This window comes from Pelecanus crispus, chromosome Z, assembly GCF_030463565.1.
Source record: "Pelecanus crispus isolate bPelCri1 chromosome Z, bPelCri1.pri, whole genome shotgun sequence".
Classification (NCBI taxonomy): domain Eukaryota; kingdom Metazoa; phylum Chordata; class Aves; order Pelecaniformes; family Pelecanidae; genus Pelecanus; species Pelecanus crispus.
Genome location: NC_134676.1, coordinates 30,262,513 through 30,276,680, shown reverse-complemented (window position 1 = coordinate 30,276,680; position 14,168 = coordinate 30,262,513). Strand labels below are relative to the sequence as shown.

The 14,168-nt window shown below is 44.0% G+C and overlaps 1 protein-coding gene across 1 annotated transcript in view; it reads left to right on the top strand.

Moving 5' to 3' along the window:
• The first annotated feature begins 1,921 nt into the window (after positions 1-1,921).
• Positions 1,922-14,168, top strand: part of PGM5 (phosphoglucomutase 5) — a 75,365-nt gene continuing 63,118 nt past the window's right edge. Inside the window, exons 1-3 of the mRNA XM_075726602.1 lie at positions 1,922-2,182; positions 10,383-10,545; positions 13,049-13,195. Coding sequence (XP_075582717.1) covers positions 1,922-2,182; positions 10,383-10,545; positions 13,049-13,195 — 571 coding nt within the window. The remainder of the gene's footprint in view (positions 2,183-10,382; positions 10,546-13,048; positions 13,196-14,168) is intronic.

The window sequence follows — 14,168 nt, the reverse complement described above, 5'->3', positions numbered from 1 at the left end:
CTATTTAAAATTCTGAATAGGCACAGGAAGCCACAAATAGGACTACAGACTAGGAGGTCTAACAAAAGAGAAAGAAGAGATTACTGCTTCCCTGTATCTGTTCTGGCCCTCTTTCCAGAGTATATGGCCCAGTACATGGGTGTTCCTTCAGCAGAGCTAGAATTCCTATACCTGCTTCAGTGGATTAGTTTATTTAAACTAAACTGTTGGGCCTCACCTATTGTAGCACATATAGCATTCTACTATGAAGGCAGCGGTCACTGCCAAAGGGATGGATGAGTAGCAGACAATCGAACCTTAGAGCGTCATACTCTATCTGCTACGAACCACTAAAGAGTCTGCAGAGATAGGTCTCAACACCACCACTGAGTTCCTGTGGTTACCTTTCATTAGGTGACTCCCAGCAACTCTTAATGAGCTCCTAGTCTATGTAACAGACAAAAGCATTTTACCTCATGTTTGCCTGGCCACCTCCTGTCATGCAGCTAACGTGTTGTCTTGTTGAGCCGTGACAGTCCATCATGCTTCTGAGTGGTTTATGAGCAGAATCCTTCATAGAGACCTGAAGAATGCCTTACCAAATATTTTTTGTCTGCTCAGGTGCAGGTCTACACCAGGGATCTCTTAAGCACATGAATGACATCTAGGTTACATGAGTATTTTTTCCAACTCCCCAGCCAACAGAGTTGTCCCATCAAAATGTTGTTGTGTAGGCCCAGTGTGAAACAAGCACTTGGACGGAAAATTTCAGCTGATGTTTGACAGTCACAGGCATCTGTAAACACAGCCCTTGTACTGGGAAATGTCAGGCATCTTCGCAATTGCCAGTGCCACCACCTCTGCAGAATGAAGACATATGTCAATGAACTCAGCCTCACCACATCCGTATGAAACACCTTAGAGTATTTCAAAGGGAAAGACATCTTCAGAGGGTTGCTCGGCCTCACAGGGAGTAAGCCTGGACAGAAACCAGCATGATCAGTTATCCTACCATCAGACCGGACCCTTCCTGTAGTGCTGAGCTCCTGCTGCGAAAAAAACAACCCCCAAACCCCTCTGTAGGCTTGCTTACTACGCAAAACCCTTGCTTTCGAGCCGTACAGAGAAAAAGAAAGAAAGAAATCGATTCCCCTGGCTTAAGGTTGGGCAGTGACAGGACTTGTTCGTTCTGTCATTGCCTGTTCCTCTGTTTTCTCGCCTGCAGAAGGGTACGGTACCGCCCGGCGGCCTCACTCCAGCCTGGGGACCGACCCCCAGCGAGGTGCGGGTGAAGGCGACCCCCTGCCTTCAGCGGGAGGTGCTGCCGCGGGGGAGAGCCCGCCGCCGCTCCCCGGCCGCCCGCAGGTAGGCGGCTCCGGGGCGCGGCCGCTGCCCTTCTGCCGGCCGCAGGGAGGCAGCCGGCGGGGGTCGGCGGGGACGGCTGCGGCGCTGACAGAGCCGTGATCCCCCCGAGCAAGTGTGCCGTGCCGGCTCGCCCTCTCCCCCCTGCCTCCGGTTACATCGCTGGCAGGAGACCGCGCTTCTCGGCTTCGCCTTCCAGGGTTATTTTTGGCCGGGGCCGCCGCATGCTGCTGGCAGCGGACTGGCAAGCCCCGGGGCGTCCTTGCGGGCGGCAGGCGCCGGCGGGGGCCCCGGCGGGCGGGGGAAGGGGCGGCGCGCAGCCCGCTCCCGCCCCGGCTCCCCCGCGGCGCCGGGCTCCCGCGCCGGCGGGCCGCCGAGGGCTGAGCCCGCCCGCCCCCGGCCCCGCGGGGGCCGGCCGTCGGGGGGGCCGGCCGTCGGGGAGGCCGACCCCGCGCAGCCCGCCGCAGGGAAACGCCCCCCCCGCTCCCCGCCGCCGGCCAGGCAGCCTGCGTGAGGGGCTGCCGCGCCCCAGCGGAGCCAGAGCCGGGCGGGCGGCAGCGGGGCACGGCGGGGCGCCGCCATGGAGAGGACCCCCATCCCCGTGCTGACGGTGCAGACGGCGCCCTACGAGGACCAGCGGCCGACGGGCGGCGGGGGGCTGCGGCGGCCCACGGGGCTCTTCGAGAGCCAGCGCAACTACCTGCCCAACTTCGTGCAGAGCCTCCTCTCCTCCGTCGACCTCCGCGACCGCCAGGGCTGCACCATGGTGGTGGGCAGCGACGGCAGGTACTTCAGCAAGACGGCCATCGAGATCGTCGTCCAGATGGCCGCCGCCAACGGGGTAAGCCGGCCCCCTCACGGCCCCCGCCGCCTGCCTCACGCCGTCCCCGCGGGGCGGCCTTGCCGCTCAGCGCCGCTTGCCGGGCCCCTCCGCCGGCGCCGGGCCGCCGCGGGCGGGCGTCCCGCCGGGCCCCCTGGCAGCGCCCTGCCCGCGGCGGCTCCGCCCTGCGGTGAGGGGGCGCGGAGCCGGCCCGTGGGGAGCGGGGAGCGCCCCTGGGTGCCGTAAGCCGGGCAGCGCCGAACGGGCGGATAAGGATCAGGAGAACTTGGCGTCCGGCGGCGTTTCCTCGGGCTGCCCGTCTGGTGCCCGGGCCGGCCCGGTGCCGGCTCGTTCGTCCTTCGGGCCGCACCGCCAATTCTGTCTATGTGTGACGGAGGTGGTGGTCGCGATAACCTCAGGAGGCTGCTGGCCCTGCCGTACGCTTTCACACCTTATTTTAGGCGGAGGCAGGAATGGGAGCTGGAAAACACGCTTGACTCTGCAGGAGAGAACATAGCAGAATTAAAAACACATATGTGGGAAACGAAGGTATCAGGCGTGTGTCTTCTGCTCGCGATCTTTTAAAAATATTCAAGGCAAATGGTATTATTGAAGCAAGAGGAATTCAGCATTTTGGCTGCATCTAGAGAAAATAATCGTTCTTCTCTGTTGTTTGCTTGCAAACAAATTACAAAATGCAAAAAGACAACAGTGGCAAATACCTCTGCGATCAGATGGGTTACAGCTCTTCTTGTGCAGTTTTGAAAATAGGAAGGGGCTTGGAAAGAAAACCGATGTCTTCTGATAGATACATGCACATTCATGTGTCGGTGTGTATGTACAGAAGGCTGGAATTACCAGCTAATGTAGGCTTGAAGTTTCTACTTCAAAGCAGAGCTGGAGCTGCTGGCTGTCGTTACGATGGCTAAATTGATTCTCCAGATCTGGCAAAAGAAGTGATACAATTTTATAGGGTTTGGGTGGTTTTTTTTTTTGTAGTGCGTGTACTTTTTCTTAATTTTTTTCAAAAGCTCCATTCTTTAAATGCAGTTCCTTTCAACTTTGAAATGAATCTCCGTATGTGCCTGAATTTTCTCTGCTGATTTATTGTCACATACAAGCTATATGGATTAGCCAGCCTGGTATAAATAATGAGTATTTTAAATTCATTTCTAAAGCACGTTCTCATCACACTGATACTGTCACGCAGATGCTGAGTGATACCTGAGGTTTCAGAGAGACCAGCTGTGTTACGTACTGGCTAGCTTTTGCAAAGTCACCGTTCATGCAGGGGCTTGGTAAAGGCCAGGGTTTATATGGCCCAGGGTGTGAGGAGGGCCGTCGGGGGGGACACTGGCAAAGTTGGGGACACTGGTGAGGGTAGCGCGGTGGTGTTTTGTCCGCAGCGGTGGGGAGCAAGTGTGCAGCGAGCGAGCGCAGAGCAGGCAGGAGCGGGCTGGTCTGTGGGGCATTGCAAGGAGCATAGGATGGGGCCCGGAGGAGTGCTGCTCCCTAGCACCTTCCCCCATGTACCTCAGTGAAGAAAACCTCCCGGCTGGAATTGCACCTGTTGACCAGGTGAGATAAAGCATAGCAACAGCTAAAGCAAGAGCCCTGCAGCAAGAGCTGCCCTGCCGAGGCTGAGGTCCTTGCCTGCCCTTGCACACTGGTAGGAGCTACAGAGTGGGTTACAGCCACAAGGTGACCATAAGGAGACCACAAGGACTGAGGTGCTGAGGAAGACAAGAAGTTTAGGGTTTAGAAGACCAGGGGCTTGTCAGCCACGTTATGTTGTATTCAGGACTCATTCCTGACTCACTTGACCTGTCAGCTTGCCTCCTTCCTCCTGCTTCTGTCGCGTTCCCCATTTTGCTCTGTTTCCCTTGAAGATTAGGTCTTTTTGACCTCAGGGGATTTCCAGTTTGACATATTTCTGGCACCTTGCTGTAGTAGTGCTCCCCCTTTCTAAAGTTATTGCAAGTTTCTTGGAAACACAGTTTCTCCCTAGTGTTTTCTGAAGCCAAAACCCAAGCTTTTCTGCTCACAGTTCCCACAAATATCTGAATTCAAGCACGATACTCCTATTAATGACACAGTCCTCACAAATTCAGCAGGCCAGCTGGTGGGGTGCTACTGATACTGAAAAGGCTTCCTATTTCCATGTGCTAATGGTCCACCCCCTCTCTACTGTCCTTACTGGGCTCACTCTCACCCCTGTTTCTCTCAAGCACACTGTAAATGCATAAGCCGCACATTTACTTAGTGAATACCCTTTGTATGTTTTATTCTTTGGCTGTTAAAATACATCTGCTGGGAAAATATCCAAACCTCCCTGAAGGCATTGTTTGGTCCTGCGCTACATAAGTAGGGCGAGAGGAAGGGAATACTCCTGAGGGCAAAGAACTTTCCCTTTGGATGAAGTTAATGTCATTAGAAGGCATGTAGCCAGTATCGCAAGGAAAGAAGTGAGCTGGTGTAGGCAGGATCGGATGAAATGTGTGGAAGCCCTGAAGTTGCATTCAAAACCTTTAGCCATCCCAGAGTGCCAGGAGAGGCATAGCCACATAGTGCTGATAAACTGAACTTGTATCTCCTTCCTGGAAGACACCTACCGAGTGTTATGGTTAATTGTGCCCGCTGAGTACAAAAATAAAAGGGATTTTCTATTATCAACTGTAAATGTCTTGCCCTTTAGAGTTGCTAGGTTCCCCTTGTTCTAATTTGGTGACTCACCCCACATTCCCCCTGTGTTAACAGCCTAGCACAGTTGGCATAGGCCCCAGTACAAGGAATGAGATGAGGCCCCTTGCCCAGTCAGCTGCCAGTGCTTGCCCTGCCTTCTTCTCATCTTCAGTTCTTCTGGCTCATGCCCTCCAGCTTGGGGTTGCAGGAACACACTCCACAGCTATAGCCTGCGTAGGCTTCCACTGGCGGCAACAGCTACAGGCTGGTCCATGCTGTGCAGCTGTAATCAGCCCACGCTCCACCAAATCTTCCTGTTCAGAGCTGAAGGTGGCTAACCAGGGTCACCCTTTCAATGGCTCACACAGCTGGGGCTGTAGCAAACACATTTGGGTAAGGGCCTGCATGTCATGGGAGGGTGGGGGAGTGTGAGGAAAGCCAGACAGAGGTCCTGTACCATTCTGGGTTGCATCAAGCGATTTTGCAAAGTGGGGTGGTAGGAGAGTGTCTGAAGCGTTACTTCCCTCTTCACCTGTGTCCTGTCAGTAGTAGTGTCCTTGTACCTTAACGTCTGGAAGAACTGAGGTAAAAGGCTCCATCGTCTATAATACAGTTCCACTACGAATTAAATGCAAGTGTTCCATTAGACCCATCAGCTGGATGTGGTGTCTCATTTTTGATGCAAGGTTTAGGACAGGTTTAAATAGGAAGCTTCTATGTGTGAGACTCAGTGGCAGATCAGAGGCTGCTAGTCATAGCAACATCCTAGAGAGATCGTGGAGTATTGCTAGTAATGCTGTAGAAGTTTGAGATGGCAGAGAGTTTACCAGTTGTCTTCTTTATAAGACTACGTTGTTTTTATTTTCCATGGTCTTCCGTGCAAATCTTGCCCTTCCTCCCTGGACCTGTACGATTGGTATATTTGCTTCTACGTTCAGCATGGCACTCAGTCATCTTTAGGATACTATAGTAAAAAGACAGGAAGGCACAGCCCCATGCTGTCCAAGATATAATCTGCTTGCTTCATGTTCTTTCAAGTTTAATTGACTGAGGCATGTGAGAGATTACTGGGAAAAATAATTAAAAAAAGCATTAAGTGACTCCATGATAATCAACTGAATCGTCTGAAAATGCACAGCTGCAAGTGGTAATATTGCATAAAAATGTTCTTGTAAACTACTTGTTAGGGTGACTATTCTTTCAGCTGTAACAGTTTGCTGAGGATGATGATCTTTGTTTCTGCTGTTGCTACTAAAAGCAGAGTGACAAAATAGAACATGGCATGGCGTAGGGGCACAGTATTAGGAGAGACATTACATGCCTGTGATCTCGTAGCCATGCAAGTTTCTGAATTCCAAAGATAATCTTTCCATGCTATGAAACTATCCAAGATTTTCAGAAGGATATTACTGGAACTTTAATTGTCAGTCAGTACATGGACATTATTTGGTTACTGTTTTAGCCCAGACTGTGAGAAGTCTGTAAATCTGGGTGTTCATTACTTAAAACTAATTAAATGTCAGTTTAGTATTTGGTTCAGAGACAAAAGGAACAGCTTCTGGGCTGAGAGAGGATGAGGTTGTGCATTCTTGCCACTGAAATGAAGAGAACAGAGGCAAATGGGTAGCATGTGTATACTTCTAAGGCCTGCATTGTCCTCACGGAGTTTTGTAAAAGCATTGAAGACCTTCACATAAGGTAAAGTTCTTTGCATTAGTCACTGCAAATCAAGTATCTGTGTATCATTCATGTAATTTCACTTTCAACATCCTTAATTTAGAATACTAAATATTGCAGTATTTCAGTAGTATATAAATTAGTATAAAAGATAATATTTCTAAGTAGTGTAGAAACAATAGCCTTGTGACAGATGCTGAAGGTGAAGCAAATTACTCCTGTTCTTATTAGTATTTGGCATCCAGAGAAATGGAAAAACTGGTTTGTGCAACATCTGTTGAACAGGAGAAAAAAGAAAACATGGTGAAGAGATAGTGCCAGGTAATTTGTGCACTCTGAATAATCTGAGTATTCTACTTACTTTAAAAAAACAGTTTTGGTGTCCATGAAGGCAGAAATCTAAAACTCACTAGTTTAGATTTAGAAGTACAGAGAACGTGCTCATGATAAGTCTGTACGCAAGTATAAATGAATTTATACTTGAGTACCTCAACATAGATTCAGTAGTGTTGTTTTCAAGCATTTTGCAAAATGTAATTCCTGTCATCTTCCTTTTGCTTACCCATACACAGTACTGTTTTAAGAGCTGGCATCCATTTCTGACAGCTGTATTTGGAAGATTGAGTCATTGCTCTAGCTTTCTACATGCTTCATAGTTTAGAAAAGGGAGAGACAATATTCAAAACAAACATTTTCAGTATTTATTTTCATCATACTTTTCTTTCCATAATAAAGGTACATGGGTAGACTGTTGTATAGACTGGATGAGAGTTTGTTAAAGTCTATTTCCCAATGTTCTGTGTTTTTTCTAATGCTTCAGTGCAATTGGCAATAGTGATTAAATGACAGCATAAATACAACAGTCTTGCAAGACATGGCATGTTGTCCAAAAGCTGCTTCATGGCCTGAAAAGAAGCCATAAAAGGACATACTCAAATTCAGAACAATTTGAAAAAAATCTCTATTTCTCTTTCAAATTATGTACATGGCACTGGTTTAAATAAAACAGTAAATTATGTGGCTAATGTGAAGTTTTCTTTTTTGAGCTTCATTCTAAAAGTGTGTCAAAGCATGTGCTAGAGCTCCTAGTGATTTCAGTGCCTCTCCTGATGGATGGAGTTTTACCCTATGCATTTTTTGAGGTAAAAGTGTGTCTGTCAGTTGTCAGCCCACAACAACTGGAAGCACTTCTGCTTTAAAAAAAAAAAAGCCTTCCTTGCTCCACAATGTAGGAATTGCATTTCTGTGGTAACAAGTAGGGTTGTATAGAAAGTATTTTTGAAGTAGTTTAATATTCAAAACAGTTGAATAAATAAAATGTAAAAGTGTCATTTGGAGATTTAAAAGAGTTTTAAAAGATGGGAAGAACATTGCATAAATCTGAAGAAGTCTGATTGGTAAGAGAGATACCGATTTTGTTCTGTAATGAGTGAAATAACATTTAATCAGCTGCTTCACTTGGCTTGGAGCTAGGAGTGGAGGAAATATACCTCTATTGTTGCTCCTAAGGTCTATAAATCATGATAAATGAGAGATTTTCAAATACATGTGCTGTAAATTACTGCTTAGGTGTACTTTCAGGGAGAAGCAAGAGTGGGAAGGCAGGAGAGACATGAAGTCAGAAAGCGATACAGTCTCACGAGTAAATGCTGTCACAGTGCACAAGCATAACATTTAATCTGTTCTTCAAGGAAAACTGTATTCACTGGTATGTTTTGTTCCACAAATAATGAAAGGTATTTATGTTGTAGCTGGCATCACGGTCTATAAGGAAGATGGTATTGCTCTTAATCATTCAGTCATAAGTTAATGAAACTGTATTGCTAGGCTTAAATAGGAAGTAAAATTGTTCAATATCACTGAAGTGAGCATAAATGAGGTTCAGCTGTGTGGTATATGTGTTAACTGTATGTAGACTCCACCCTCACCAACTGACTGTGTCAGTGGCAGCACTGCTTTAAAATAATCTGATTTTGCTGATTTGCATTTTTTCTTCTGGAAAGGATACTTCTTTTTCCTGGAAAATATTTTCATTATAGTAGAAAAATGAGAAACCAAAATTTTTTGTTTCTTAACTTTTTCTTTTTTCATTCCCTTCAGAATTGTTCCAACCTGGGTGACAGAAAGACAGTAAACCAAAATGTTTTCCCAATAGTAGCAAGAAGTCAAATGAACCTTGAAGATTTTCCATGAACTGTACTTATAATTTTCATAGCCTTCCAGTTTTCTAGCCATAATCCATAGGCTTTAAAATTATCTGCAAAACTGTGAAAAGAGAACCAGGTAGACAAGCAATCATCCTGCACCTTGAGGTAGAAATCTCAGTTAACAGAATGCGTTGTTCTGCACGTTTTTTTAAATTTGAAAGCAGATCTTGTAGTTCTCAGTGAAAGAGAAATGGCTAACCACAGTTTGTGCTTTGTGAGGGTTAGCAAAAAAGTAACTTGTTCTTGCTTTAGAAGTTGATAATTTTAATGTTCTATAGGACATTTCAATGTCCTAAGAACTAAAGTAGTTAACAGAAACAGGCTAAGTAAATCATCTATTAATCCCTTGCTTTTCTGAAATTATTTGGAATGCCACTTCTAAATAACCAGAAGAAGGTCATCTGTATACGAAGGAACATCTCTTTATAGAAAGGAGGCAGGTAGTGACACTCTTGTGCTATTGCTTTGCCACAGAGGGAGTAGAGCTATCAAATCTCCCTCAAACTAGAGAAGGAAATCTGAGATTGAACTCCAAGTCTGCTTTTAGATGGGGAGTGGGAAGGACCCTCCCTTCCTCCTCCCTACTCCTTCCCAAATTACTACTCAATAGTGGTGGGGTTTTTTTTGTTGCTTGGTTGGTTGTGGTTTTTTTTTTTTTTTTAAGTGAGGGTATTAAAAAACCCCAAACTTTGGCAACATCCTTTTACGCTCCACATGCAGCTGCCTCATTTCTCATCTGTGACACTGACCTTCCCTGCTCCCCTCTTTTTTTTGTATCTGCCTGTTTCCCAGGAACTGGAATTCTTTCATATTTCTTTGTAAATACATTTCTGGTTGGCTCCTGGATTATTTATGTTGAGCTGAAACTGTAGTATCTGTGTAGGGGATGAAGGCAAGGTTTTGAAATTCGAACCTTGCAGTGGAGCTGCACATAATACCAAACACATTGAGTCAGTGTTTAATAACACCACCTGAAAGCTCTTTTTAGTTAAAGAATGATGGGAACTTCCCCTGCTCAGTGCTGCCCTGGGAAACACACCCTCTTCATCTGGAATAGTCAAGGAGTCACTCACTGATGGCTGGAGGAGGAGCAATACTTTCTGTAGGGCAGGACATCCAAGGGTGCCTTGGTAGTAGAAATGTGACTTGCAGAGATTACAGGTCCTAGTATGCAGTGGTATTTGTGATTGCACTGAAAGGCCGCTCCATGAAAGGCAATTTGCTTGCTGTTCTCTTTTGTGCTAGTTAAAGCCCCAACCTTGCAAACTGCAAACAAACAGTCAGCCCTAAACTGTTGATATTTGAGGGGATTTGCTGGTTCGTGGGGATACCTGGAAAGGTTTGTTAGCAGGATCATAGCCCAGTGCTATGCTTGGGAACTTTACAAATCGGTAGCATGGCTGTGCTCTTGCTTTACTGTCAGTACACAGGCCACTGGGCTTAAATGTGCCAGCATACAATATTTTCTGTCTGCTCTCCAGATTAGTGTGCAACCAAGTCATGTATGTGTATTTCTCTGCAAAAGAATAGGTTCCATACTAGGACTTTACAATTTCTATCCTATACATGTATACCTATATGTGTGTGTGTGTTTATTTATTAATTTTCAAAAGTTTAGTACCATTCAGAGTACTTTGACTTCCTTTTCCACCTAGATTGGCAGATTGGTTATTGGACAGAATGGTATCTTATCCACACCTGCTGTTTCATGTATCATCCGAAAGATCAAAGCAGCTGGTGGAATTATTCTAACAGCTAGCCACAGTCCTGGGGGACCTGGAGGAGAGTTTGGAGTCAAGTTTGAGGTTGCCAATGGAGGTAGGTTTTTTTTTAATAACACATTACAACATTGCATCTTGGAAAATATGCTGAAAAGGATAACTAGCTGACTTTAACAGTGTGTTTTTCATTTATTCTGTTAAAACTGAAGAATATATATATACCTCTTTTATTTCGGTAATAGGAGTGTATTTGTTTACATGGGTCTGTACAATAAGCATGAAGTCACTGAAGTTCTTGTGGTAGCTGTAAGATTTCTATAAACAAGAGGTTTGCCATCCCATTTTTACAGCGTGTTATGTAGTCTGCCAGATCATTGTAACAGTTCTGATCCTTTTATAAAGACGCCTGTGAGGGAGCTCTGTTTTGCTCATATTTCTGTGTTGCTTGTCTTGGCATTTACTTTAAAGCGTGTAATTTCAGAAGTGTTGTAAGCAGTATAACTCATTGTCTTGTATGGAAGAAAGCACTTCTCATGTTTACCCGGGAAATAACTGCTCTTATCCAGGGAGAGGGTTGTACCATTTTATCTACTGCAATTCCACTCTTGAATAGTGGAATTTGTGTATATAGCTAGTGTCTCGTTTTCCAAAATCAGCAAGCTAACACATGTAGGTATGTTATACATTATGTATGTTTTATGTTACAGATCTGTGTACACCCATAAAACATCATGGTGACAACTGCTGACACCTTGTATACCTCACACATGTAGAGTGCTTTCCATCTTTAAAAACTGAAAGTACTTTTAAAATAGTGTTTCCTTCCCCATTTTGAAGGTGGGAGAACTTGAGAAGGGGATGCTTCTCCCTTGTCCCTTGTTTAATTGAAAACCGTGCATGGTTAAACCGGTATGATTTTATAAACAGAATAGGCTTGAATCCCAGAGAGATTAAAGGGACTGTGTAAGGTCAGACAGTGAGAAAGCCAGGGTCACAGAACAAACATACCAGAGCCAAACCATTAGATGCATTAGCACTCCATAAACTTTAAAACACCACGTACACCTAAAATTTGTTTGATAAATGGGTAACAGTTGGCATTACTTCGCCTTTTTAAAGAAAATTCAGACATGCTCTTAAGCTTTAAATATGAAACAGTCCTCAAGCGCAGGTCACAAGGTTCAATTATTTATGATAATCAGCAGGGGTGTAATGAAAAGTAGTTGGTTTAAGTTGCAGCTGAGAAAATGTGAGTTAAGTATTGGACAAGGCTTTTGAACTAAGAGAATGGTTAGGCAGTATGGCAAGCTCCTAGGGAAGGCTGTTGTTGCTCTGCATTCTCACTCAGTCTGTTTTGCAGATCCAGGTCAGGCAGAAGCGGTTTGTTTCTATAGCTGTAGGAGAGAACGCAGAGATCTGTGGGATCTCCTTAGCTGGAAATATCAGTAGACAATATACATCCATCTATCAAGGATGATCTGGAGCTAATGAAACCTGTCCTCAGCCCTTGGATGGGTTTGGATTAGACGAGTAAGAAGTCATTTTCTAAGCCAAATTAAGAGTTAAGTGACTGTTACGTATTCTATTGCCTTGGAACTTCTGGTACACTGCATCTGAGATGGAACGCACTAATTTACATGGCAAAGCTGCACTGAATATAGCAGGATTGCTAGAGGAGTGGGAAGTTAGCACTGAAAAGGCTGAATCTTTGGATTAGGAGAGAGAGCACGTAAAAGAGAATAAAGGAAGTAATTTTTCAGAGTGGAAGTGTGGCCTTAATGTAAGCAATGAAGTGTCAGATAAGCCAGAAAGAACTTTTGTTGTAACTCAGACTTAGCTCTTGCACTACATATGGCATAGCTCATCTGGTAATTATTACATCAAATCTGCAACTTTGACAGTAAATCTTTAAAAATAGAGCCAATCTTCAGGATTTGGCAATAAAAGTAATGCACAAGTAAGATGTGATTTCTGTTTCTGAATGACATAACTGTTCCAGGTCATAATTGCTTGTTAAGCAATTAAGGTATTTTGGATTCTAAAAAAGATACATTTTATTAAGCCATTGTAGGAAAACTGCAAGAGAACACCACTGTCAAACTGGTAAGACTTTTTAAAATGATAATTATGTCTAATGAAATAATGTGAAACACAAAGCTATCTCACCTTCACAAGCGTGCGTTTGCAGAAAGCCCTATGAAACACCAGAAACTGCTGCTGAAGAACAGGCTTTCCTTTAATACATATGTTAAGATTCCATGTAGTGTAAAAAATGGCAGGCTTTGAGCAATAAACCCAAAGAAAGGTGGCTGTGGGTTTTTTGATTCCCTTATCCCCCCTGCCCTGGATAATGACTGATTAAATACTGTATGTGAATCAAAATGTTGTGAGTATTGCCCTGTATTTCCATGTTATATTTTTTCAAAAAATGTTTTACACCTGTGTTACACTGAAAGAAAAGACCTTATTTACTGTAGTTCTTTGGGTTTATTCCTTAATAACTCCAATATATTCAGAAAAATGCTTGCTATCACACTCACTTTTTAAGTAGGGAACCTTCATTTAAAAGAAATGACCCAACATGTTCTTTTTTCTTGTAGGACCTGCTCCAGATATGGTTGCAGATAAAATCTATCAAATCAGTAAAACCTTGGAGGAATATGCCATTTGTCCTGATCTCAGAGTTGATTTATCACGCCTAGGAAGACAGGAATTCGATCTGGAGAACAAATTCAAACCTTTCCGAGGTATCAACGTGTGCTTTTATGCATTCTACATTCCTTGATTCTGAATATTAGAATTGCTGCAGAATGATAATGGGTGATTATTTAAACAGAACTTTAATTCTTCAAAATGCCTTATTACTTGTTCTCAAAATATTAGCCAGTATAGGTAAGTGTTGCATTTGTTTTGCACATAAGGAATCTGAGTTACAGACTTTTAAGTGCATCAGGCCTCATCATTTAGCCAATACTTTGCCAAATATATGTGCCTAGGCTTGCTAGTAGTTAAACACCAAACACAAACATTTTTGGACTAGGAATGGTTTGCTCATGGAAGTCTAATTGACAAAAGAGCTCGCAAGAGTCTCAGTTTATTCATTCTTTGCTCACACTTTCTGAAAAGTTGTGGGATGGTTAAGGCGCTATACTTCAGTGACTCCAAATGTAAAGGGAGTGCTTAAGCACATGTTTAATTTTAAGCACGTGAATACTTTTATGCCTACACTTGATTTAAAATGAACACAGCCATTTTGTCCTGAAGGAGTCAAAAGCAAAGGAAGGGGTTCAGACAATATTTCAAATACTGTAAAACTCTGTGTGGCCTCAAGAACTCTCTGGTGTCCTAGAATTAAAGCCAGTTTATTTTCCACCAAAATATATATATTTTGAGACAAAGTACATTTTTATAAATAAATTTTTTGATTAAAAAAACCTTAAATTATGATTTTTTTTGATTGCAAAGAACATGTTCGGCTTTTTAAGCAAACAAAAAGCACAGAAAATTAAGCTGTAGCACCATGCTGGAATCATATGATTGCCACAGTTTTAAATTTTGCTTTTTCAATGTTTCAATCTCTCTGAATTGTATTTTTCTAAATGAAAATGAGACCTCCCCCCCCCCCCCAGTAGTATAAAAATAGATTAAAAATAATTGTAATTTGTCTGCATGTTTTTCTAAGGAAAAATAATTTCCCAATCATCTCTTCCCAGAATACAT